Source organism: Sarcophilus harrisii, chromosome 1, assembly GCF_902635505.1.
Source record: "Sarcophilus harrisii chromosome 1, mSarHar1.11, whole genome shotgun sequence".
Classification (NCBI taxonomy): Eukaryota; Metazoa; Chordata; class Mammalia; order Dasyuromorphia; family Dasyuridae; genus Sarcophilus; species Sarcophilus harrisii.
The window spans coordinates 709,222,610-709,248,434 of record NC_045426.1 but is presented as its reverse complement, the minus strand read 5'-3'; the positions used below and the strand labels follow the sequence as shown (position 1 = coordinate 709,248,434).

Genomic DNA, 25,825 nt, shown 5'->3' with positions numbered 1-25,825 from the left:
AGCCTGGAGGGAGCGTGGCTTTCACTTCCCATGGCCTCAGCCTGGTCTGGAGCCAGCCCCCGGTTCTTTGGGTTTTCTGTCAGGCTGCACCGTACTGGAACAAGAGGGGCTGGCTCTGTGGTCCGAAGGCCAGACTAAGTGCACAGAAGTTGCTCTTGCATTTGGATCCTGGGCTCAGTGATGAGCGACAGAGGTGAAAGATGTGCCATCACTGCCCTCCAGGAGCTGACAGTCTAATTAGGTAGATGGGCACAAGGAGGGCGTGGAAGCCAAAGCTGACCTCCTAGTGAGGGCTGGGGAGCCAGGGGACGTGGGAAGAATTCTTGTGCAATGACCTTGAAAGAAGAGGCAGACTCCTCGAGGAGCGGAGGATGGAGGCCACGCCATGGGGGCAGCCTCGGAGGCACAGGCGGGAAGGAGGCTGCAGTCAGAGTGAGCGTCGAGGCAGATGGGGTGGGCTGGTCAGCGGGCAGCCATGGGACCGCACACAGGAATAGTGTGGAGCACCACATCAGGGTTCACAGTTGCAGGAGCCCTTATGAGAGCATCCATGCCCGTCATCTGGCAGGTGAGAGGTCTCAGGTCACTCAGAGAGTAGGGGGCAGAATCGCGATTGAGACTCCCCCTCCTGCCCCCGAGAAGGACCAGCTGAGTCCTGGGAGGGCTATGAAGCAGGGAGCCTTTGGGCCCCCTGGAGCTCCTGATGGGATGGACTGCAGTCTGGCCACTGCCAGCTCTGCCCTCCAGCCTCTTCAGTGGGGGTCCTTTGTAGCTTGGCTCAAGTCCCCCTCCTCTCCAGCCCGGCCATCTAGGAGAGCTGTCCGGCTGAGGAGTCCAGCACGTTCCAATACTGAGGGCTGTTCTCTGACCTTTCACGGGGGACGCTTCTGTAGGGCTCCCGCAGAATCCTGGGTGAGTGGGAGCCAGAATAGTTAGAGCATACAGAAAGGCGTGGACATCATGGACATTGGAAAGAGCTCAGATGATGGGGTTCGGGGGGCATGTGGGAAGGATTCAGAGGTGCTGGATGGAGCTCTTAGGGGGCCGCCCAGGCTGTCCCAGGATGGTGTCTGCCATCATGGCCACAACTGCGGGGCTGGGTTAGGTAGCGGGAAGGGCCTTATGCTTGGAAGCGAGTCATGGTGTCCACCCACTGCTAGAGCCCTCTGTACAGAGATGGAGCAGGGCACACCTCCTCCCCTCAGGGGGATCATGGGCTACAATGGGGGGGGGGAATGGGACAGGGGCTCCCATAAAGATGAAACAAGGTGAATGGGAGACACTGACAAAGTGCTCCCCTTTGATTAGCTGCCTGGCCTTCTAGGTGCCAAAGTCCCTTCTCCCACCAGTTTCCTCCTGGCTAAGCTGGAGCCGCGTGCTCGTGCACCCCTCCCTCACTTTGGAAGCACAGACTGTGTCCTGGGGACCGTTTTTACAGCTGGAGGGACTTTCCGGGGGCACTGCTCCCGCTGCCCACCCAGCCTGCCGGGGCCGTTTGCTCTGCACGTGCTGAACTGTTGGCAGTTCAGTCGGATCGAACTGGAAAGACCGCTCAGAGTCTGGCTCGCCACCCCTTTTACTGCAGATGGGATCACGACTATTAGGGGCTCGTGGGTTTGGGGCTGGGGATGGTCTCGGAGAGCCACCAGCCGGAGCCTCTCGTGCTCGGGAGGAGTGACCAGAGGCCTCGTGAGCCCAGGATTGGGGGGTAAATGGGAGCAGAGCTGGAATCCCCTCCTTCCTTCTCCCCCACTTCTTGCTTAACCCCCTGTCTCCCAGGAGGGTGGGACTTGGAAAGGGTCTACCAAGGAGGGTTCTCCTGGGCCGGAGCTGGTGCAGTGGGAGTCGTGGGCAGCTGTGTCATCTACAGAGATGCATCAACATAAAGGGTCCATGAGATGGGCGTGAGGAGTGGGGACCGAGATGTGACAGATGAGGGCTGCTCGGGAGGGGCGGCCCTGCACCAGACCCTGAAGGGGGCCCTCGGAGGGGTGGCCTGGTGAGGCGGCTGCCGCTCGGGGAGGCCAGCACCGTACACTCAGGCCCAGGATGCCGCGGAGGGACGGAGGCGTTTTTGTTCGTTCTGTTAATTAAAATTCTTTAGTGAAACTTGGCTGCTCATTTGCGTGCACAGCAGCACCAGCCCGGGCGAGCTGGAGAGGAGTGGGCAGGTGAGATTCACGCCGCCTCCGCGGCACACTGTCAGCACGCCTGCCATCTTGAAATGCAGCTCACTTGCTAGGGAAGTGTGGGGCGGCCTCCGGAGTGGAAGCTGTCATTCCTCCGAGGTGAGGGGCTTTCTGGGTCATTGGCTTCTTTGGGATGTAGAAATGATCTGGGGAGCAAGGCTCACTGGGGGGAAAAGGTGCAACTTCGCCAATCAACGCCAAGCCCCGCCACTTCGGACAGGTGGGAGTGCTAGCCCCGGGAAGGCCACAGCGAAGGCGCCAAACTCCACTTACTTTTGGTGCTCTACCAGTCCTTAAATGGATAGAACTGAGCCTTCCTTCTGGGACTTGTTCACCTGGACAGCCCCACTGTGTGTGTGTGAGCACACAGTGCGGTTTGCCCTGGACCCCAAGCCCCAGGGGGAAGGAGGCCCTGGGACCCCAACTCTCCAGCTCTGGACCCATCACGCTGCTGCACAAAATGATATGGGACAAACTGACAAAACAACGAGGATCATTTGGATGATTTTATTTTCTTAAGGTGGACAACCTCTGACTTGGCTTTTCTCTCTTCCCTCCCTCCCAACTTCCTGAAAGCCTTCGACTGAGAAGCTCCAGACATGCCCTGGACCACATGGGAGGGAACAAAGGGGGGAATGAAGGTTTTCACTGTGCTGGCCACGTACTTGTGCCACCTATTTCTTCCCGGACAAGTCTGAAAACAGGCTCTGGTGGCCGAAGGAAGGACTGCATGATGGGAGGCCGTGGTTCTTGGTAGAGTCCCCATGGCACGCTCCTTTAATCTTCCGTCAGGCACCCAAACTCTCTGGGCCATCACAGGAATCAGGGCTGCTGAGTGTCAGCCCGCAATGACGAGATGATATCGGGGAGTCCGGGAATGCAGTTCTTTCTTTCCCCCTCCATCCCTAATCGAACTGAAGAGCCAAGGATTTACGCCTTTAAACACCGAAACACAAAATTATTGTTCACAGCGCTCCCATGTCAACCTTCGTCCAATACACTAGGTTTTAAAAAAGAAAAACAGAACCGAAAACCTCAGCAGGAACAAATGGCCTTTTGTTGGACTTGTATTCTACACCCGTGACGTCAGGGGCCCAAGGAGGCTGGTACAGTCTGACCCCGTTTCCCAGAACTTCCTGGGAGGACCCAAAGCTTTCCAGTGGCAGTTTTTATACTTGGCAAGCCAAACATACAAACAATCCTCTTAGAAAAACACACACACACACACACACGTACACACACACAAAAGCCAAAAAACTATCGTGCTGTTTCTTTGTACAGTCCACAGTTTAAAATGAACACTCATTTGCTTTTTTTCAATTTTCTGTAATTTTTCCCCTCATCTGTAAAACACCACAAGATTTGCCCTCCCCACCCTCCTCAAGAAAGTCAAAGAAGAAAGCCTGTATCTGGATGTAGAAAACTCATGACCACCGGAGAACGGCCGCCTCGGCCTGGCCCGTCTGGAGCCAAGCGGCTCCGCTGTTTCGGGGCGCCTGTCTGTTGCAGCTTTTGTAAACGGCTCCAGGGGGCTGCCGGTCAAAGTGGGGACCTGAAGCGAGGCTGCGCCCTTGGCTCCAGAAGGTCTCGGGGTGGGCCCGCTCATGTGGCTGCCTCTGGTGGCTGCCTGTGGTCGCTCATGGCCTTTCTCCTGGACACCAGAGGCAGAGTGGGCCTGTTCTCCCCACGCCGCCTCTTCCCTGAGGCCGGGTGAGCTCCGGCCTGCTGCACACCATGGAGCGGCTCTCAAGAAAGCCCAATGGAGGGGATGGCTCGAGCTTCTGGCGACTGTGGTGAACACCTGTAGTCTCCCTCTGCAGGCCCTCTTTGGGGAACTTTGCAAATGTGTTTATATATGGATATGTCTAGCTAGCTACCTACCTACCTACCTAGCTCTCTCTATATTTGAGTATATATAGGTACTTTTGCAAAAAACGTGAGGGAGAGGGAAATGGCGAGAGGTGTGAGCATGGCTCAGCTTCCCCCTGGCCCCCCACCTTTCTCCTTTGGCCTTCCAGGGCTGCCCCTGGTGGAGCGGCGCCCCCGCGGGGGGCAGACTGGCCTCCACCGGTTTCACCACAGGCAAACGGACCCATCCATCCCCAGGCGTTCCTAGCAGAGGCCGATGTACTTGAGATTGTTCTGAATGATGACATCCGTGACCGCGTCAAAGACAAACTGGATGTTACTGGTGTCGGTGGCGCAGGTGAAGTGCGAGTAGATCTCCTTGGTCTCCTTGTTGCGGTTCAAGTCCTCGAACTGGCGCTGGATGTAGACGGCCGCCTCCTCGTAGGTGTTCTGGCCCTTGTACTCAGGGAAGCAGACGGTGAGCGGGATGCGCCGGATCTTCTCGGCCAACAGGTCCTTCTTGTTCAGGAAGAGGATGAGGGAGGTGCTGATGAACCAGTTGTTGTTGCAAATGGAGTCAAAGAGGCGCAGGCTCTCGGCCATCCGACTCTGCAAGGGGAAGGAAGCATTGGGGTTTAGTCAGAGCCACGGAAGGAGAGAGCCGGCGTCCTGCCCCAGGCTCGGCAGAGTGCACAGGAGGGGTCCCTTCCCGGGATGGGAAGCCCTTCCATTGTTGGGCCACTCAGTGCTCAGACAGTGGTCCCTGGCCCTGGCTTCCCTGGTCCCGGCTCTCCGGGCCCACAGGCACTCTAAGACAACATGTACCCTTCCCACCCCCACCCCCCATCCCATCCAGTTGTCTGGCTTAGACACCCTGGAGGTGAGAATCCTGGAGGAGCGGGCCCAGAAGGCCCAGTTCTCATCCCGGATGCTCTCAGGGCCCAGTCTGTAGGCCCCTCCCAGTCCTAGCCGCCCCCCCGCTAAAGCAGCTCCAGCCAGTGCCCGTCCTTCCCAGGGTGGCGCCCGCCTGGACGCTGTGGCTCTCCGAGCAGGCCGGCCGTCTCCCTCGGGCTGGACGTTGGGCCCCTGCTGCCGGAATCAGCGGGAGGCCCCCATCTTTGTCCACACCCTCCTACCCCTGGGGCCTGGGCTTTGGTTTTCCAGTGGAGCACTGTTTAGGTGTCATGGCGGTCTCCCAGCACAGGATCGAGAGCCTTCCTTTCCATTCATGGAGGAGGGAAGCGATGCTGGCCTCAGGTCATCAAGCTGATGGAACCCTGACGCCAAAGTCCCAGGCAGCTGCTTCTGCCCCCGGGAGCCGCCATTGCCGAGTGCTTTCCTCTCCGCAGCTCTGGGAGGGCAAGGCCTCCTCTCCCGGGGAAGCCACTTGTCCCGCTCGGCCAGCGAGCATCCAAGACTCGTCCACAAACGGTTTGGAAGCGCCTACTGTGTGCCAGCTAAGGGCTGCAGAGAGGCAAGTCCCTGCCCTCGAGGGGCTGCCAGTCTAATGGGGAGATGTCATGGCGACGGGGGTGCGAGCCGGCGCAGGATAGATGGGAAGTGACCGACAGATGCGAGTGACCCTGGAGGACCGCCTGTACAAGGCCGGGGAAGCCTTGAGAGCTCAGGCCCACCTTGGGAGGGCTCCCCAGCCCAGTCCTCCCCGTGCTCCCATCGCCCGGGGCAGACTTTCCTTTCCTTCTCCCTCCTCGCCCCGGCCCGCCGTGCCACCACTAGAGCCGACATGGCCGTAGCACCTCCCGCCAGTCACTTTCAGTCTCCACCATTTTATTTGTGAGGGGGCCGGAGTCCCACAAGTAGGTGTGGGAATGAATGCAGGCCCCCAGGCCCTGCCAGCCCTGCCAGCCAGAGGCTGACCCCTCTGGGCTTGGTAGCTGGGCTGTTGTGAGGAGACACCTCATGTTCAGAGGGGGAAATTGGGGCCCAGAGAGGTCAGTGGCAGAGCTGGGGCCCACACCCTGACTTCCTGCCGTCCCCTGCCATCTCCAGCCTCTGAGGGCCCTTCTAGACGGCCTTCGTCTGCAAAGCATCTCCCTCACTTGCCAAGTGTCCGAACAGAAAATTGACCCCAAATCTTTAAGCCCGACGTTTTCCCAGCTACCTGGGGTGGGGGGAGGAAGGGGTTAAAGGGCAAGTGCTGCCCTGGAAGTACCCAAGGAGCGAGCCAACACTGAATGCAGTGTTTGTGGCCAACAAGGGCTTCCTGTGATTGCCAACGCTCACTGAAGGGCCTGCCAGGGGGAGAGCTTGGTTGGGCTGGGGCCTGACCCCTGGGCTCAGAAGATACAGGGACGGTGCCGGTGTCAGTGTTGGTGTCGGTGCCAGTGGGAGTCGGGGCACAGGGACCGCCTGTGCACGGGTGATACAGGGCGCTCTGCTCAGGAAGACGGATGTCCCCACTCTTTGCTTGGTGGGGATCACTCTCCACAAGGATTTCCTCTGACTGAGTCTAGGGTTCAGGAGCCGGGGGAGCCAGGGACGCAGGACAAGGGCCTGGCTCCCCCAGAATCAAGGGGCTTCAGGGTTGGGGAGGGCCTAGAGAGCCTTAGGTCGGGGCTTGTGCCAGGGCCTGAGCACTTTGTCACCTAGACTATTTCCCCGTGAATGATCTCCCTAGTTTTGTCTTTTATGCACTTAGACCCGTTATTCTGGGAAGGGCAGAAAGGCCCAACCCTTGCTCCAGTGCAAGCCTTGCATTTTACAGATGAGGAAAACTGAGACCCACCTCAAGCCCCCCCAGGAATAAAGGGCAGGCTCGAGCTTCCAAGGCAGGTCTTCAGATCCCAAATCCGGAGGAGGGGTGCCCAAACTGACGACCGCTGCCCAAAGGGCACGGCCAGCCGGAACCGACCTCTGGGCTTTAGGCCGTGGGCCATTTTTTCGTGGCTGATACGAAACGCGGAGGATGAGGGTGCCGGGAGCACCAGCGATGGTGCAGTGTTACGCTACAGTAGTGGAAGCACGGCACCTAGAGGGAGGGAGGCGACGAGGGAGGAAGAGCGTCCCTGGTTCTTGGTGTCCTGGGAAGGACTCAGGCGGGTGCCAAGCCCGGTCTCTTCCCCGTGACCACAAAGCCTCAGGAGGGTGGGAGAGCGCGCCCGGACGTGGCCAATAAGCCTCGCACGGAAGGAAAAGCCTCGTATGGGAGCTGGGAGCTGGATGCGAGTTTTGGCCCCACCATTTACTGACACGTGACCTTGTGCAAACCTGAAAATGAATGCCCTAGATCGTTTATAAGGCCTCTGAGAGCCCCAGCCTCATGTCCTTTCCTCTTCCCAGAGGGAGTCGCTCTGGGAGACTTGAGGGTGAAACAGTGATCACCGCTGACCCGCCTGATTTCTAATGACCTTATAACCTTATGTTCTGTGTATATAATGACATTATGACATTAACTGTCACAAAATTAAAAATAATATTATTTTTGGACTCTAAGCTTGCTAGCGAGAGATGTTGGGTGAGCCATCCCATCCTTGAGCCTCAGTTTTCCTCATCTGTACAGTGGGGACAGTAGTATATGCTTGCCAGCTTCCTGGGTGGACCTCAGAGTGTCGTCTCATTTTTACTTTGCTCCTGGCAGTGCCGTGTATGTAGTAGGGGCTTAATAAACATTGACTTGACTTGAAGGCCTCTCCCTTCTGTGATTCTGGAGAACCAATGGGAAGTGACCTCCACAGGGTGGACGCTGAAAGTCTCGACTAATCTTAGTAAAAATAAGCTGACGTCCTTTCGGGCTCTCAGGGACCCCGGGGAGCCGCTTGTCAGAGCTTGTCAGAGGAGAGGTGGGTCCTGCAACGGCCACATGTGGGATTCACACGTTCAGGTCGGGACGTTGGCCTTCTGACCAGGTCAGTGCCGTCTGCCCTGCCCCGATTCCCCTGCTCATCACCGCCCATCTGCCTGTCCTGCGCTGTTCCTGTGAGCCGGCCCCTCACTTGTGAAGAAGTCCTCCCCTCGCTGAAGCCGGCCTCCCTGTATCTGCACTTGTGGACCCCGAAGAATGGGTCTTTGGCCTCCGCCATCCCAGAACGAGGCTCGCTCTGGCAGGGCACCTGCCCCAGGGCCGAAGCCTGCTCGCATTGTTGGCGGAAGTCCGGAAGGTCGGGGGCTGAGCTCCCCTCCTCAGGTTCCCTTCTCCAAAGCCTTTGCGCTGCCTCTGTCTCCCCTCCGGACTCCCAGTGCTTTGTGGACCACCAGACGAAAGCTTGGAGTTTGGAGGTTCGGATTCTGATTCGGGGACCAGCTGCCCCCAGGAGACCTCCTGGGACTCGGGGTTCGTCTTGATCTCAGAGGTGCCGTCTCCCTTGTCCCCCTGCGCTGACTACAGGCTTCACTGATGTAACCCATAATTGTGATGGAGAGAGGGTGGGGGCCCTGGGGAAAGTCGGGGGGAGGGAGGGAGCAAGCATTTATTTAGCACCTACCATGTACCTGGAACCGTGCTGAGCGCCTTGGGAGGGAGGAGCTGTGGTTGTCCACATTCTGCAGGTGAGGAAGCTGAGACAAGCAGGCGAGGGGACTTGCCCAGGGTCACAGGACCAGGAAGGTCGAGGCCTGGCTCCGGGCCACCCCCCCGGCTGCCCGAGGCAGGTTAGCACATCCCCTGAGCTCTGGAAGCCTTGCAGGAGCAGAAGGGATCACGGCGGTCTTTCCCTCTGCGCCTCCTGCCAGTCCAGGCCTGGCATGTGGAGCTTCTTCTGTGCCCGTGATGCTGAGAGCTCTCACTGACGGGCTCCCGCCATCTCAGGCTTGTGAGGCCCTCTGACAGAGTGGACAGCTCGGGCCGGGAAGGCTGAAAAAGGGGGAGGCTGGAGTGGCGCTTGGAGGCTGGGGAGGACCCCTGGATGATGACCAAGAGGCGGGCAGCAGCAGGGGAAGGGGCAGGCCGGCTCTGAGCGCCCACTCTCCCACTGCCCCCTCTTTGGGCTCCCCAGGATCAGGGGGTGGTTCTCTGCCCAGAGACACAGCAGGGCTCCTCCAAATGCAACAGTTGGGTGGAGTTTGTACCTGCCTCCGATTACGGCTTCGCAAAGGAAAAGGAGCATGATGGGGCAGGGGAGCCCCCCACAACCGGCGGGGCCCAGGAGGACAGCCAGGAGGCACTGGGGGAGCTGGGAGCAGCTGCCCTGAGACAGCCCTTGGGGGCCTGCGGCTTGTTTTAGCAGAAGAATCTGAGCTGAGCGCTGGCTAATTAAGGGCCCGGCCCCCTGGGGGCCTCAGGCTGCTTGGGCCCCATTTGGCCCAGCCCAGCCCAGCTTCCATTTACCTCCTCTGCTCCCAGGCAGCCCGGTCTTGCAGAAAGCCTTCGTCCAGCTGCTCAGGGAGGGGAAACGGGATCTACGGCCGGCAGAGGCCCTGACCCCGGCCCCTGGGAAGCACTGGGGGCCTCCCCGAGGCTGTGGCCCCAAATCCAATGGCTTCCCTGGCAGTAACTACCCTCCCCAAGGCGCTCCACAGGTAGGCCTGGGGCAGCCCCCTCTGCCTGTGCTCTTGGGGGCACCTCTCTCTGTCTCTGTGTCTCCCTGCGTTTTCCCTTCTCTGTGTGAGGAGCTACTTCTACTCCACTCCGCTCTCTAGTGTTTACACCTTCCCAGGGCACCGATCCCACCTCGCCAGCCTTGACTTTGCATCCTCCAGCACCATCACCTTCCCTCCTGCACCCGCGGCCACACACTGAGCTGAGGGGTCCTTCCTGCACCTGGGCCCCTGCCCACCCCATGATCCCCTATGCCCTCTCATCAGAACCCCCAGGAAGAGGAGCCCCTTCTCTTTGCCCAGGTGATCCTGCCCCATCACACCCTCTCCTCCTCTTTCCTGTACCAACAGGCCCTTCAGAAACCGCTTCCCTCCTCCTTCCTCCTCACTATTCTCCTAGATTTCTGCTCCGCCCTGGCTAATGTCTGGAGATATCAGTGCCCCGGGCCCTCGGCCTTCTCTCACTCTTGCCTCTCCCTCTACAAGCCACGTGGCTGCGGGCCTGGCCATTGCCCTGGATACTCCCCCCGGTGACTGGCGGCCCCCCAAGAGCCCCTGCGCCTGTCCCTCCAGCAGCACCTCTGTCCTGGGGCTGCTCCTAGAGCCCTCTGGCAGTCGGGGACCTCTCCTCCCTCTCCCGGCTGCTGTCCGCTGCCCCCAAAATTAGGCTGCGTTCACTTTGCAGACTTTGTACATGAATCTTCGAGTGTGCGCACACACACTCACACACACTCATACTCACACACAGACTCACAGACACGCACACGGACACACACACACTCACACACAAGCCCACACTTCCAGGGCAGGGCCTGGTTTGCTTCCGTGTTTGTGTCCCAGGCGTCCTCCTCCTCCTCCTCCTCCTCTCTGGGCTTATCCTCGCTTCCTTCAATTCCCAGACAAAATTTTACCTCCCGTTAGTGAGCAGACATTTATGAAGCACCTGCTGTGTGCCAGGACCTGGGCTTTGTGCTGGAGATCAGAAAGGCACCAGACAGCCCCCGTCCTTGGGGAGCTCCTAACCTGCACCCCAGGCTGAATGTGGGTATTGCGCAAGTCATTGCCCCTCTGGGCTTCAGCTCCCCTTTGTGTACAAGGAAAAGCCCCGCCCCAAATCCCTCACTCTTATTACTTTGGGAAGCAGTGAGTGTTTCCTAATGAAGAAACCCCACAGTGAGACATGCATGTAGTTCAGGTCGACACAGGGAGAGAGGCAGAAAGTCTGCGGTCATGTGGCTGGAGCACTCCGCCTCCCAGGGACTGTGCCCAAGGGTAAGGGCACCCAGACCTCATGCAGAGTTTGGGAACAGGTGCCAACTGGGAGTGCTGCCTACACCACTCGTTCTGAGGGCAGAGCCAGGCAAGGAGGTGCCTGGGTCCGCTTGTGGCGTTCTGGGCTGGAGAGGGGTCCCGGGTCCCAGCCTGTCCTTTGGGAGCAAGAAGAAGTTGAGAAGCCGGCAGCAGCGGCAGTAACCTGGCTCAGACCTGGTCTCCAGCGCCGACATCAGGCCAGAAGTCGGCAAGGAACTTGGGACAATGAGCAAACACAAAAAGAACCACCCCCCAAAACTGCTATGGAGGCAGAAATGTTTAAGTTAGAGACTCAGAAAACAGACTCCAGAGCTTCGATAAGCAAAGCCTCAAAGAAAATACCTATAGGGCACAAACTCAACTAGAATTTCTGCCGGAGACAATGCAAGTGTTTTCAAAAAGACTTTTCAATGGTGGCCTCATAATTGGAAAAAACCAGGAGCTCTGCAAGGAAGGATGGGGCAAGAAGTTAACAGCTTGGCACGAGAAATTAGCAAGAAACAAATTACTGAAAAATTAGAATGGACCGAGAAAACCCGATAAATTCATGAGGCAGCAAGAGACATTAAAACAAAGCAAGAAGATCAGAAAAAAAAAAAAAGATAGAAGGTACTGGACTGGCGGAAACAACTAACTAGAAAAACGGAAGCAAAAAAGGTAAAAGTCATCGGACCAAAATAAGACCTCAACATGATCTTTCAGGAACAAGTCTTAAACAATGTCTCCTAGGACTCTCGGAACCAAAGGGTGATGGGAAAAAGAAACCCCTCGAGTCACCTCAGAGACACCTCAACACAAAACTCCAGGAACGTGGTTAACATTCAGGGCTTCCAGGTCAAAGGGAATTTTAGCCTGAGAGATTGTCCCGTTTTACCCTGAGGAAACTGGGGTGGCCTACCCAGGGTCACAGAGCTACTTAATAGGAAATGTAAGGATATAATACAGGGCTCCTGATTAGTTACACTAGTACCAGTTAGTTACACTAACTGATCAGATACTACTGCGGGAGGGAGGGAGACAGAGAGAGAGGAGAGAAGAGAGAGAGAGAAGAGAAGAGAAGAGAAGAGAAGAGAAGAGAAGAGAAGAGAAGAGAAGAGAAGAGAAGAGAAGAAAAGAGAGAGAGGAAGACAGAGACATAGAGACAGAGACATGGGGGGAGAGAAACAACTGGAGGAGGGAGGGGCACATCTAGAAACTCCCGGGGCTGCATTTCTGGGCAAGAAAAGCTGACTTGGATGACCCCTTTGGCAGGTACACTGCCCCCTGGCTCCAGTAAAAGGCTGTGTGATCCTGGGAGCTTGCCCCCCTTCTCTACATGGGTTTCCTTCTGGCCTTCTGGCGCTGACATGCCCTTTCTCTGAGTAGAGACTGACCTCAGTCAGTGGTTCACACATAGCCGCCGGGGCTGCCCTTAGCCAGATGGCAGCTTGCTCCCGGTAGGGGGCAGAAGGGACTAGAGGGGCAGGTTCAGACCCTGTCGGTAGGGTCCCCGGTGCCTGATCACTGCGCCAGTGACTCGGTGATTGTACTTTGGAACGGGGAGGAATGGGGGTGGGGAGGTGCTGTTATCAAAAGTGTAGCCACGATTCCTGCGCAGTGGTATGCCCTCGGGAGCTCCTGTCAGGCCTTTTGGGAATGGTGATTCTCAGGAATAAAACTGCAGATGAAAACTGTGCCCTCTGGTTCACATGTGCTTGGGAGAGTCTTCCAAGTCATGTTGGACCCCAAAGCAGCAGAAAAAGGTGCGCCGGTGCTCTGATTTAGGAGCCCCGGCTGTAAGGAGGCAGGGAGGCCTTTGGCAGTTCTGCTGCCTCCAGGGCAGGCCGGGCACTTACTGGAGGCTCTGAGGCAGAACTGGCAGTTGGGGCCTAACAAGATCTCCCTGGAGCCCATTGGTTGGGGGTCTGCAACAAGAGGGCCAGGCTCCTTCAGGAAAGAACTTAACAGCAGGCTCAGGCCGGGCTCCTGCCCCTGCGGGGGGTTTTGTGGGCTCTCCCGTGCCTTTTCCAGCTCGGGTTTGTGGTTTCGACCATGCAGATCCTAAGATTCTGGGACCACAGCGCTGAATATCTTAAGCCATTCCCAAGCCCACCTGCGGTCTTCTCTATGACCACTTACACGCGTGGTTTGACCTGAATGCTCCCAATCAGCGCCGAGGCACTCCCCAGGGAACGCTGGACCTTTCCAGAGGAGAAAACACTCTTCTCTTGGGCTCTAAGAGCTCGAAATGGCTGAATCAATCTTCCTCAAACTTTCCCTGATGGTGTCATCGCAGAACTAAAAATAATCCTGGGAAATGTCAGCCTGGAAAGCGTTTTAACAAAAATTCATCAAAATGGAGTGTTCCCTCCCCAAGTTCTACATGAATAAAAGCTCTGTGAACCCATCAGCTCAAATGCACAGTTGCGGGAGGGGGAGGAGGGAGGGAGAAGCAGAGCCAGAGGAGGGGACTGCAGGGAGCACAGCTGGGCTGGAGAAGGGTCTCCTCCTTCCCAGGGCCCTTGGGAAGGGCTGAAAAAAAGCTTTTTGTCTCCACTTTGGGAGGGACCAGATGATCTTTGGGTCCCTTCTGTCTGTCCTGGGGTAAGAAAGGAGAACAGGCAGGTCTGAGGGAAGGCCCTGTGTCCCAGAGAGGGAATCTGAGGCTGACTGCTCGCCTGCTGAGTGGCTTCTCTTCGTGGCTGCCAGTGCCAAGCTGGAGGCTGGCAAGTGGGCAGATCAGGAGTCCCTGCCAGCCTGTTTTCCATGGTCCTTTCCAGCCCAAGCATCCTGTTCTCCCCCCATGCAGGAGACTAAGATACTCTTAAATTATCAACCGGTCAGGAATGCTTTTGGTAGAAGGATTTCCTCCACCGGAAGTTCCAACATAGGCGCAACCACAGGTCCTAAGACTGGGACGGGAGGCAGGCCGGCTCAGGCAAACATGAGAGTTCCTGTAGTCGTCTGAGAAGAGAAGGGGGAGGCTTATTCTGTCCGGCTCACGCGGCAAGGATGGGAGCAGCAGAGTCGGATATAGAGAGGCAGATCGAGGCTTGGGAGAAGACAGAAATAATAATCAAATCAAATCAAATAATCAATTTTGGCCCCACGTTGGGCGCCAAAATGTAGTGTTCTTTTTTTTATAAAACATAGTGGTTCTCTCGGAGTAGGTTTCTTGGGGGAGGTTTTCTGGAGGCAGCCTTAGTTTCGTTTCAAAGTAATAATCACTCCAAATGCAGTCAGGTTTTAAAAGTTCAAATCTTTTATTGTCTCCTTCAACATAGCCTGGTTAGTTTTCTTAGAGGCCTCTCTCACTCCTTGGTTCCAAGAGCTCTTGCAGCTTGTCTTTTAGCTCTTCCAGCTTCTGCCTCTAGCTCAGCTCCGACTCGTGGCTTCTCAATCTCCAGCTGACACTCCCCCTCAATCTTTTCAACTGAACTCTCCTGACTGAGCTCAGCTGTTTTTATGCTCTTTTAGAGGTGTAAACTCAAAGGTTGATTCCTCCTCTGACAATGGGATTATGGGAGGTGTGAATTTGGTTATCTCATACTGAACCCTGAAATCTCCCAAACATGTGAGCTAATGTTAACATTAGAGTTCATAACATAAGAGTTCACAAACTCTCAAAGGTGTTAAGCATTGTTTCTATCAATTCCATTGAGTTATCACCTTGTTTCAAATTCTGGCTCATAACAATAATTATAAATCATTTCTAATGATTGGAATAAGTAGCGAGCTGCCCGTCACTAGAGATACTAAGCTGGTGGATGAGCCTCTCTCAGGGAAGCTATTTCGGGGATGTAGGTGGGGACTAAGGGTCAGTTGGACAAAATAAATGAATGAAAAAGCATTGAATACCTGTTGTGTTCTGGTGCTGTGGCCCTGGGGGAGATGAGTGAGATTGCCCCATAGTCTGGGATTAGTCATTGGGCCGCTGACTGACAGGGACCTTCTCGGGATGGCCTGGATGATTTGGGGCTGGAGTCAGGAAGCCCTCCTGAGTTCAGATCTGGCCTCGGATGCTGACCAGCTGTGGGGTGGGGCCAATTCCGTACCTAGGAGTGCAGATGCTCCTCTGTCCATGTCCTGGGGGCGGGACCCTAGCGGGGCTGTGCCTGAGGTACCAGAGATGCTCAGACGTTCCTGCTGCTTCCTGTTGCACTGGATGGTAATGAGCTCCCTGTCCTGGCGGACCCAGCAAGGCTGGCTGAGTGCTTGGGGGGAGATCATGCAAGGAGGCATTCTGGTGCTCCCAGTGGCCTCCGAGATGATTTTGGGACTCCGAGCTCATCGAGTCTTGTGAAAAGCTGTATTTAAGCCCTAGTTCCAATTAAGCAAGCTCTCGGATCTCTGGGATGCAAGTTCCTAATCTGTGAAATAGGCACCTTTTCTGCCTGGCAAGGGAGTGGGAGGAAAATGCCCCATGAAAGCCAAGGACCCGAGAAGTGTGATTCTGGGCCTTTCTTCCCCATTGTTGCCCTCTCACCAACTAATCCTTCCCCCTCTCATCTTACTGCGGCCCTCCCTGCTCCCTCTTGCCCAAATCCCTCCCTTCATCCTTTTCTCTGTTTTCGCCCAGTTCTGCCCAGAAGAGAGCAGCGGCTACTTAGTAGACTTCAACATGGAGGTGGGGTGGCCCAGATGCCCGAATGGGAGGGAACGCTAGCCTTCCGCTGTTGATTCTTGCATCTCCTTACATGTACGCTCAGTTTAATAAACTCTTACTCAGTGCCCGCCATTTGCCAGCCCCAGATTAAATAAGATAGAGCCTGCCTGGGAGGAGGACAAGACGCACACACAACTCTGACGCCCGATGGAGGGGATGGGGAAGTTCAAAGGAGGGAATTGTTTCTTTTGGGGGGAAATCAGGGACTACTTCCTGGAGGAGGGGGTACCTTGGGCTAGATCTTAAAGGTGAGGATGAGAAAAGGCTATCGCGGGGATGGCACCGAGGGCACCAGCAAAGGGAGGGCAGAGCACTGGACGGTCGGGATGGCTGGCGCCCGGGTGGGAGCTGGAGTCAGAATAAGGCTTCGAGAGGAGGCAGAACTAGAACCAAAAGTTCTCACCGAGTCAGCCTTGGATTCCCATTGTGTTCTGTGGAAAGTGGCAAAGCTGCCACAAGAAACCGCCCCAGGCCGCCGCGGGAAGGCCAGAGTCTTCAGGCAGGGCTCAGCCTGGTGCCACCTGGAGACCTGGGAGCCTGGTCTACCCTTACTCTGCCTGGGGTAAGAGGGGGCGGGTGATGTGAGTGTGACCCACTCTCGGAGAACATTTGTATTTGTGCTGAGGGGGCAGAAGCAGCCGGCGAGGTTCCCAGGAACCTTCTCCAGGTTCCACGACTAGAAGCTTTGGGACCAGAGGTACCCTCGACGCCCGTGGCCCTCAGTTTTCTCCCTGGTAAAATGGGTACAGTGGTCCGGGCTGAGGAGGGGGGCTGACAGCACCTGCCTCTCTCATCATGTAGATGGGCTACAGGCACAGAGTGTTCCCATGGTTCCCATGGTTCCAGCTCGGGGGAGCTGCTCCCTTCCTAACATGCTCTGTTAGCTTGGCAGGTGCACTGGTGAGGGCAGGGAACCGCTTGGAACCATTCAGCGGGGGTTAGGTGGTCGTCTTGGTCCTTGTGGGTAATTGGCTGAGCCACTGACCCGTCATCCCTGAGAGATTCTCCGGCCTGGTCTGCGCCCTGGCCCTCCCCCATTATCCCCCACCAGTCTCCTGCTGGGGACTTTGCCTTCTCTTGGTCTTGGTCACGTCTCCTCCCTTATCCCTGGCTCCTTTCTGGGGCCGGACCACGCATTCTGGGTCGCTGTTTCCTTTGGGGAAGGGAGGGCCGAGTGGAAGGTCCCCCGCCGAGGAGAAGGAGACCCTCAAAGTGAAGGAGCACCCTCAGATGACCCCCACTAGGACCGCCGGCTGCCCTCTGCTTCCTGCCCAGGCCCTGCAGGGCACGGGGCGCCGAGAGGCCCTCTCTGGGCCAGACCACGCCAGCCCATTTCCTCGTCTGTGACTTCAGGGACCCGTGAGGGCGGCTCGTTCAGCATCCCCTGTCATCTGGGCCGGGCAGGCCGAGGCTCACGTTGGGGACGGCCCCGTGGGGCCGGGCAGCTCGGCCGTAGGTGGCAGGTCACTCTGACCCCCAAGTGGAGGTGGGTCCGGTGGCCCTGCCACTCCCGTGGCTTCCTGAGCCATCAAATGGGGCGTCTCCTTCCTGCGGAGCTTGTGGGGATTGTGCCAAATACTGTGTTTGGGTAAATAGTGGCCATTGAGGTGCCCTGGAAGCAGCTGCTCCCGCCCGTGTTTCCCTGGGCCAGCGGTCCCCGCTTTCCTGGCCCGTCCTCTCCTGCATCCTCCCGTGGCCCACAGAGGCGGCTTTGTGAGGCCCAGCCGAGCTGGGACTGGCCCCACTTCTGCCGGGGTCTTGGTCTGAGGGAGGGGCTGTGGGAAAATCCCGGGTCCCAGACGACCCGGAGACGGCGAGCAGCCGGCAGAGGGCGGCTTGCTGGCATTGGTCCAGGCGGCCACTTTTTCCTCGGCTCCTTAAGAGGCAGAGGGGCTGGGCTGAGACACTGGCTGCAGCGCGCCCGCAGGGACCCCACACCGGGCACTCCTTTGGCTTGGCTCTCCGGCTCATCACTTCTCGGGGGACAGGCCCTGGCAGAGGAGGAAACTGAGCCCTGAGTGACTAAGCTGGGGCCCAAGGTCAAGTTTCTGCCCTTGAGTGGAAGGCAGAGAAATTCAGATTCAGGTCCGGGTTCTCCTACTTGGTGAGCGAGTGGGGGCCTGGGCCGGGCCACTGTTGGAGGGGACGGGGACCCTGCGGCTCTGGGGCCTGGAGAGAGCGAGTGAGGGGATGTGCTCAACTAGGGGACCTGAGGCCCCGCCAGGGATCACCCCGAGCCTGCATACATCCCCAGAGTCCTCCTGGCGGCCAGAGGCTGCTCCTCCTGGGAAAGCAGCATGGGGGGGGGGGGGACATGGGCAAAAGCCCTGGAGGATCTGGGCCCGGAAGACCCTCTATGGGAGAGAGCTGGGGTCAGGTGGGCAGCTGAGGTCAGACGGCAGGGGGTCGGGGCAGGCTGGTGGTGCGGCAGGAGACTGAGCGCAGACCAGACATGACGTGATGTGGGCAGACAGCTAATACATGAGTCATCCAAGGCCGGGCAGGGCCCCTTTGGGACAGCCGGGGCTGGGCAGGGCACACGGGGTACAGCTGGGGTCAGACAGGGCATCTTGGGACAGCCGGGGCCGGGCAGGACACTTTGGGACAGCCAGGGCCAGGCAGGACACCCTGGGGACAGTCGGGGCCAGGCAGGACACTTTGGGGACAGCTGGGGCCGGGCAGGGCACTTTGGGACAGCCAGGGCTGGGCAGGACACCTTGGGGACAGCCGGGGCCGGGTAGGACACTTTGGGACAGCCAGGGCTGGGCAGGACACCTTGGGTAGGTATTTGGTCTAAACACAGCTGCAGTCAGGGCAGGCAGGTGGCAGAGGGTCGCCCAGCTTGCAGCTCCGACTGAGCAGGTGGTTTCTGAGGCCGCCGAGATCAAATGGAGCTGCTCTGGCCACATGGTGCCGTGTGTGTGTGTGTCACACAGGGCCAGGCCACTAAAGGGGGTTGTGGGTTAGAGAGGACATGTCTGGGGTGGGCAGGGGGCAGGGCCAGGGTGGGCCAGGCCCAAGCCAAGGGAAGAAGCATGGGCCAGACCTTCCCCCCATGCCCCTGCAGGACAAGAGGTGGCCCCAGCATGGGCAGGGAGTTCCTGGCCGCTGTAGTCGGCCCCTCCCTGCTCGCCATCTTCCCCAGTGCTCCCCCCTCCCGCTCCTGTTTTCAGGAACCAGGATCCAGCCGGCTCTGGCCGGCTTCTGGAGGTGCCATCAGGAGGTTCCACGGTGGTTCCCAACCAGCTCCCCTTACCTGAGCCCGGCTCTCCCCACGTTGGTCTCTCTCATTAGAACCAGACTTCTTGAGCGCCCTGGGCCCAGGTCTCTCCTCCAGGGAGGATCATCGGGGCCTTCTCATGATCAGCACCCAGGAAGCCCAGGCCGGAGGCTTGCGGCGGAGCGGAGGCAGCCCTTGGGAGAGCTTGGAGGGAGGGGCTGGCCCCCAAAAGTTGCTGCTGGCAGCTGGACCAGGACTGTGTGAGCTTGTGGGCTTCTAGCCCCAAGCTCGGCTCCCTCTCCCCCGTGTCTCGGCCTCTGGGGCGCCCCCCTATCCTGGGCTGCAGCCTCCAGGGCGCCTGAAGAGAACACATGCAAAAGGGAATCCGTGAGACTCCCCAGCTCGGCTCCTTTTCAAACCCAGGCAACCATGGCCAGTCCCGACTGTCTCAGGCCCCGGGCCCCGCCCTCCGGGAGCCGGTGGGGGGCACCCCAGCTGCCCAGAGTGCTGCCGTCGGGTGGCTCTGGGTCCGGATGCCCCCCGGGATGCGGCGTCGTAGTTGTGGCGCTTCGTCAGTCCTGCCCCCGGCGCTGCCCCCAGTGAACAGTGGGAAAGTCTGGGAGTTCAAACGGGACTTATAGCAGTCTTGTGACCCCGGGGCCGGCTCCTGCCATCACCCCCGCCCCGGCCTCCCTCCTGCCCCTGCTCGGGCCTCTGCCGGCGTCTCGCTGGGCACGTCTCTGCCTCTGCCCGTGATCCCCTGACCGGGGCTGGCGGGGCTCCAGCGGCCCCCCTGGTTGTCTCCGATGTGTCCCTCACAGGCTAGTGTGAATTCAGAGACGTTCTCTCTGGGGGAGCCCGCTTCAGGAAGGGGCAGGAAGGGGAGCCCTTGGGGGCCCATCTCTGAGAGCCTGGGGCCGGCAGCTCTCCACCCGGTGCCTCATGAGATGGGCTGTGGGAAGGGATCCTCCCTGGGGACAGGCCCGGGTCATCATGGAAAGGACGGGTGGGCATCAACCCAGGCTTCTCCAGAGCCTCTGCTGTCCTTCTGTGGGCCACTCCTCCCGGGGTCTCGGTCTGATGGGGCTCTTCCCCCAAACGCACCCATCGGGTCCAAGACCCCACTTTCTTCCTAGTCCCTTAACTGCCTTTTTCTCACCCGGAGAGGCTTCGGCAGTAGCCTCGATCTTCATGGTGCTTTGTGCCTGGGGACTCCCAGGCTCCTCTTCCTCCCTGAGCACTGACGCAGGGGGAGGTCTCTGGGCCAGACGCCGCTCCCGCACCTGCCCGGTCCCTGGGGGGAGGTTCTGTCTCGGGCCTCGGAAGTCATGGCATCGCTGGGACCCAGAGGGCACGGCCTCCTGGTGGCTGCCCCTGGCTCTCTGCCCCCTGCCAGACGTGCCGCTGGGTGGGGGGAGGGTGTTGAGCCCCAGTGGGGGGAGGCAGGGCTCCCCAAAGGTCACCCAGGAGGTGTGGTGTCCTGGCTGGCTTCCTGGAGGTCTCGGAACCAGACTTTGTTTCCGCAGAGTCATCCCCATGAGTGTAGCCGGGGATGAAGCCCCAAAGCCCTGCCTGGGGCCCAGGCCAGCTTTCTGGAGGCTTTCTGGTGCCTGTGGGAGAGGCAGGAGGACCCGCCAACAGGGAGTCTGTCTGTCTCAGTCCGAGGGCTTGTGCTCCGGCCTCCAGCCCTCTGTGCCCCCTCCGAGTCTGTCTCCGAGTCCCCTCCAAGTCCGACCCTGGCCCCTCCAAGTCTGTCTGTGGCTCAGACGGGCCTTGGTCTCAGTGGGGGAAGCCGGGGGCCAGGCCAGCCACCGTGGAGGTGGGATGTGAATGTCTCTGGCTGAGTCTGTCCCGGCTCATATGCTCTATTCTAATCACCCCATGGGAGGTGGAATCTTGTGGAACTCTAGTAAGCACTAAGTACATGGACTGAGCTAGAGACTGTTATGCCCCAGGTCAATTCCTCTGACTCAGCACCTTGTTGCAAGTTCTGGCCCATAACACCCCGGTTCCCCCCCCCCAGCTCTGACCCCAGCCCAGCCTCTCTCCTGGCACAGCCGCCCGTCCTGCCCTGCCCAAAGGTGCTCAGCGCGGGAGGGAGTCCCCCATAGAAGGCCCCAGGACCATCTTGGGTGGGTGACCAGGAGGCAGGAGATGCACGTGTCCTTATGTACACGTCCGAACTCACACACGCGGATGCACACATTTAGACTCATACACAGCAGCTCCCCCACAACATATACCTGCACAGCCACATGTACCTGTGCCTACACCTGTACTTATACCCACACCTATACCTGCACCTACACCTGTCCCTATACCTGTACCTACACCTATGCTTATACCTGCCTGCACTTACACCTGCACCTATATCCACATCTATACCTGCGCCTACACCTGCACTTACACCTGCACCCACACCAACATCTATACCTGCATTTACACCTGTGTCCACACCTGTGCCTACACCCACACCTTTACCTGTGCCTACACCTGCACTTAACACCTGTGCCTACACCCACACCTACACCCAAAGAAGGCTCTTGGAAGGAAGTGTTGGAGACGGGAGGGAGTGGGGACCGGGGCCCCAGAATCCTAGGGGAGGGGGCTCTTTCCATAGGCTGGCTCCTGACCATTTTGCCCAGCATTGCCCAGCTAGACTGTGAATAAAGAGCCCTGGGTGGTGGCGGAAAGCCCTGAATTTGGCGGCGGTCCTGGCGCTGACCCATATTAAGTGCATGTCCTCAGCTGGGCTGCATCTCCCATCCCTTTCTGGCCTCAGTTTTCGAGTTGTAAAGTGGGGATAGGGGGGTAGCCAGGTGACACAGTGGGATAGAGTGCCTGGGTGGAGTCAGGAGTTCAAATCTGGCCTCAGATACTTCCTAGCGTCTGGCCCCAGGTGAGTCACTTAACCCCATTTACCTCAGTTTCCCCCATTTGTGAAATGAGTCGGAGAAGGAAATGGCCAAACGTTCCAGTATCTCTGCCAAGAAAACCCCAAGGGGGTCGTGATGAGCTGAGTAACTGAGACATGACTAAAAGGCGGCGGTAACAGAACACGGCTTCCTTTGTGCCCCCCAGGCAGCCCCCCCTCCCCCTAGTTCAGAACACGTTGCGCCTTCTCTAACGGACTTGTGATGTAATTATCAGAGTCACCTGCCCGAGTTTTCGCCTGGCCCCCCCCGCCCCTGGGACGGTTCCCCTCCCCCAGTGCTCAGGAAGGCCTCTGAACGTTGGCCCTTCCTCTCAGGGTTGGCATGTGGAGGCCACCTGGTGAAGCTGCCCCAACACGGGTTCAGGACATTCCCTCGATCCCCTAGGCTCCCTGACGCCGGGGGAGGGGAGGGCACTGCCCTGCACTGGTGCCCCGGGACCCAGTTTGAGTCCATGGCTTTGCCATGGAGGAACCATGATGTCCCCCTTGGTTCCAGCCCCCTCATGTGCAGGGCGAGCGCTGGCCTTGGTCCTGATCGTCTTCCAGCCTAGGGCCTGCTCCCTAACCTGGAGTGACCAGAAAGTCAGGGCTGGAGGAGGAAGGCAGGCCTCGGCCCACCCCGTGGCCCCCTTAGCCCTGTCCGGCCTTGCAGAAACTTCTGGGACTCCTCCAGCTCCTGAGTCCTCCTCCATGGTTGGGCTTTTGGGGACCCGCTCTCTCCCGGGGCCCATCTCTGGGGCTGTATCCTGGACCTTTTCCCAGAGGACAGATAGGAACGTAAAGCCGAGGGAACCCTGTGCTAAGGAGATTCACGGAGCCGCCCTCCTCTGCCCCACTCAGGCCCGGGGCCCGCCTCTTCCCCCAGGATGCCAGGAGTCTCAGAAGAAGGTGCTGGGGCAGAAGCAGCCCGTGGTGGGCGCCATGTGCTGGGGGGACATGTGTGAGGTCCACATCATGGGGGCCGCACTGTGGGGGCCGTGCTGTGGGGGCTGTGCAGTGGGGGCTGCATCATGGGGGCCGCACCATGGGGGCCGCGCTGTGGGGGCCGCGCTGTGGGGGCTGCGCCGTGGGGGCCGTGCCGTGGGAGCCGCACCGTGGGGGCTGTGCTGTGGGGACTGCGCTGTGGGGGCTGCATCATGGGGGCTGCACTGTGGGGGCCGCACTGTGAGGGCCGTGCTGTGGGGGCTGCATCATGGGGGCCGCATCATGGGGGCCGCACCGTGGGGGTCATACTGTGAGGGCCATGCTGTGGGGGCTGTGCAGTGGGGGCCGCATCATGGGGGCCGCACTGTGGGGGCCACACTGTGGGGGCCGTGCTGTGGGGGCCGCACTGTGGGGGCTGCATCATGGGGGCCGCACTGTGGAGGCTGTGCAGTGGGGGCCATGCTGTGGGGGGCGGCCTGGGCCATGGGAAAGGCGCGCCCTACTCACCGTCTGGTTATCCTCGTAGAGCTTCAGGTCGTAGCCGCTCAGCTCCACGCAGAAGATTATTGCTGTCACACCCTCGAAACAGTGAATCCATTTTTTGCGCTCTGACCTCTGCCCCCCCACGTCCACCATTTTGAAGGTCAGCTCCTTGAAGGTGAACTTGTTCTCCACAATGCCGGTGGTCATGTCACGTGAGCGCAGGATGTCCTCCACGGTGGGGATGTAGTCCAGTGCGGCGATGCGCTCCAGGTCGTTCAGGTAGTAGGCCGCATTGTCCTCCAGGTGGTACTCGCTGGAGCGGCAGAAGCACTGCTGCACCCCGGGGTCCGCCCAGAGCCGCTTCATGACCCCCAGCAGCTCGGGGGTGATCTCACCCCTGCTCTCGGCCGGGCCTGTCAGCGCAAAGAGCTGCACGGCGTCATAGGCGCGGTCGGGGTTGTGGAACTCGATCTTGAGAGCGGCCAGCGCGCGGATGATGCGCGTGAGCGAGTCGATGGCGTTGTAGACGATCAGGGGCTTGTACTCCTTGCAGGCCTCCAGGTTGAAGCCCCCACTGTGGATGATCTTCATCTGCTTGACGATGGTGCTCTTGCCTGAGTTGCTGGTGCCCAGGAGCAGCAGCTTGATCTCGCGGCGCTGGCGCTGGCTCTCCGAGCGCAGGTGGCGGTCAATCCTCCTGGACCGCCGAGCTGCCTCTTTATCCTCCGAGCTTTGCCGACATCCCATGGTACAGCAGTGGGTGGCTGGCTGAGGGCGGGAAGCTGAGGCGGGCACGCGGCAGGCGGTGGAAGCTGTGAGGCCGCGGGCCGGGCGCGCCCCAGGGGAGGGGACACAAGATCGGTGCCAGCCGGCTCAGTCCCGGCAAGGGGGGGAAGACCCGCGGACGGGCAGCCACAGATGGACCGCTGGTTCCCGGCCTCTCATGGCGCTCCCCGGCCCCTGGGAGAAACGGTGGTGCGGCCCCTCTAGGGCAAAGCCTGCTTTCTCCGCAGCTTGGCCTGACCTCCCAGGACCCCCTTCCTCTTCTGCATCATGGTCCCCGGCCCAAGGGGAGGAGCTGCCCGGCCTGGTCCGCCCACCTGTCACTGCACTGGCTGCTACAGCACCCTCTGGGGTCCTCCTAGCTGAGACGCTTCCATGTCAGATCTGGGCATCCTTGTCTCCCACCTGGCAAACAGAGGAAAGGAGCAGTGAGACCGGGGGTAGGGCCCTCCCTCCCTGACCACCTGCCTCCCTCTGTGTCCCCCCCGCAATCCCCCACGCTGCCATGATGAGCAAAGGGAGGCGCTTTCCGAGCCCGAAGCCCGGGGGAAACACGGGTGCAGGTGAGGGCTCCGGCCCGGAACAATGGGAAATCCGATGCCCTTTCCTTCCCAGTGGCTGTGGCTGTTTATCCAAAGCCACAGGAAAACAAACAGTGCCGTGTCCCAATTCACTCTCGGAGCCAGCTGCTGGCCCGCCCAGCCCTGTTCTGACCGGTCTGCCCGGAGCAGAGGACGGCTTTGTCCTTGGCCTGCCTCCGCCCAGCCCACCTTCCTCCGCCCTGCTCTTGGCCCGGGGGTCCAGTTGGGCCCCACCCTAGGCTTGTGTGGGCCCAGGATCCCTTGTGGGAAGCCAGAGCCATGGAGCCGAACCTGCCTGCGGCCCCATCGCCCACCCCCTCCCTTTTCCTTCCTTGGCTGGATTCAGTTGGGAACGCCACTGAGGGCCTGGGCCCCACCTCCAGCATGGGGAGATTAGATCCCTGGGCCTGGGGGCCCCGCTCCCCGTGGCCCTGTGATCCTTGGAGGGCAGGGCCCTGGCTGTGGCGGAGGTTCCTGTCGGACGCTTCAGTTTGCAGAGATCCTATGGGACGTTCAAGCCCAACAAGGTTCTCAGTTATAAGGCAAGCGCTGGGGATAGAGACCCCGGCTACTGGGTGGGTGACCATGGGCCCAAAGGGGCGATACTGGGAAGCCACTGAGGGGGCACAAAGCAGAGCACTCTGGGAATCTTCGAGGGGGGACTGGCCATGGACTCTGGAGGGGGCTCAGCCCCGAAGGCCGATTCACTCATTGCCTCCAAAGTGTGTTAGCTATGCAGGGCTCTGGGCTGGGCCCAGGCGGGGTTTGGAAAGGGGATGAAGGCTGGGCCAGGGAGAGCGAGTGTCCAGGCCGTGCTGGGGCTCCGGGAGGAGGGGACAAGCGTGACAGATGATGGGGGGATGCCGTTTCTGCCTTATTTTATAGCGGAGCAGCCTCAAGGTTCAGAGTTCGGTTCAAATGCTGGTATCCGAGCTGCCTGGGGCCTTCAGACTCCCCCCCCCCCCTCCCAGTATCTCCCGACCCAGACAGCAGCATGTCATGTTCCCTGAGCGGGGTCTATGGGGAGTCCAGAAATATGGCTTCCTTTAGAGCTAGAGAGAAAGACAAAGTTTGTTTATTTGTTTGGTTGGTTTTCCCTGAGGCAGTTGGGGTTAAGTGACCTGCCCAGGGTCACACACCAGGGAAGTGTTAAGTGTCTGAGACCAGATTTGAACTCAGGTCCTCCTGACTTCTGGGCTGGGCTCCATCCCCTGCGCCCCCTAGCTGCCCCCACAAATTAACTCTTGGTAAAATAAGGAGTGCCAATCTCTGCTATAAATGCTCAGAGAGGCTTCTCAGAGGGCTGAAGACGGGCCAGTTTACTTGGAGGGGCAGAATTTAAGGCAAAATCTTACATGGGTTCTGAAAAGCAGCAAAGTCCAAGAGAGGGAAGCTGGTCTGAGGGAGCCGGGG

The 25,825-nt window shown here is 59.1% G+C and overlaps 2 protein-coding genes across 2 annotated transcripts in view; one reads left to right on the top strand and one right to left on the bottom strand.

Moving 5' to 3' along the window:
• Window positions 1–25,825, top strand: part of RSPH14 (radial spoke head 14 homolog) — a 112,628-nt gene that overhangs the window by 31,065 nt on the left and 55,738 nt on the right. The window lies entirely within an intron of this gene.
• The window catches only part of GNAZ (G protein subunit alpha z), a 45,792-nt gene continuing 24,056 nt past the window's right edge, over window positions 4,090–25,825 (bottom strand). The window contains exons 2-3 of the mRNA XM_031948956.1: window positions 23,073–24,236; window positions 4,090–4,646 (exon numbers count right to left, since the gene is read on the bottom strand). Coding sequence (XP_031804816.1) covers window positions 4,302–4,646; window positions 23,073–23,795 — 1,068 coding nt within the window. The 5' untranslated portion in view covers window positions 23,796–24,236 and the 3' untranslated portion in view covers window positions 4,090–4,301. The remainder of the gene's footprint in view (window positions 4,647–23,072; window positions 24,237–25,825) is intronic.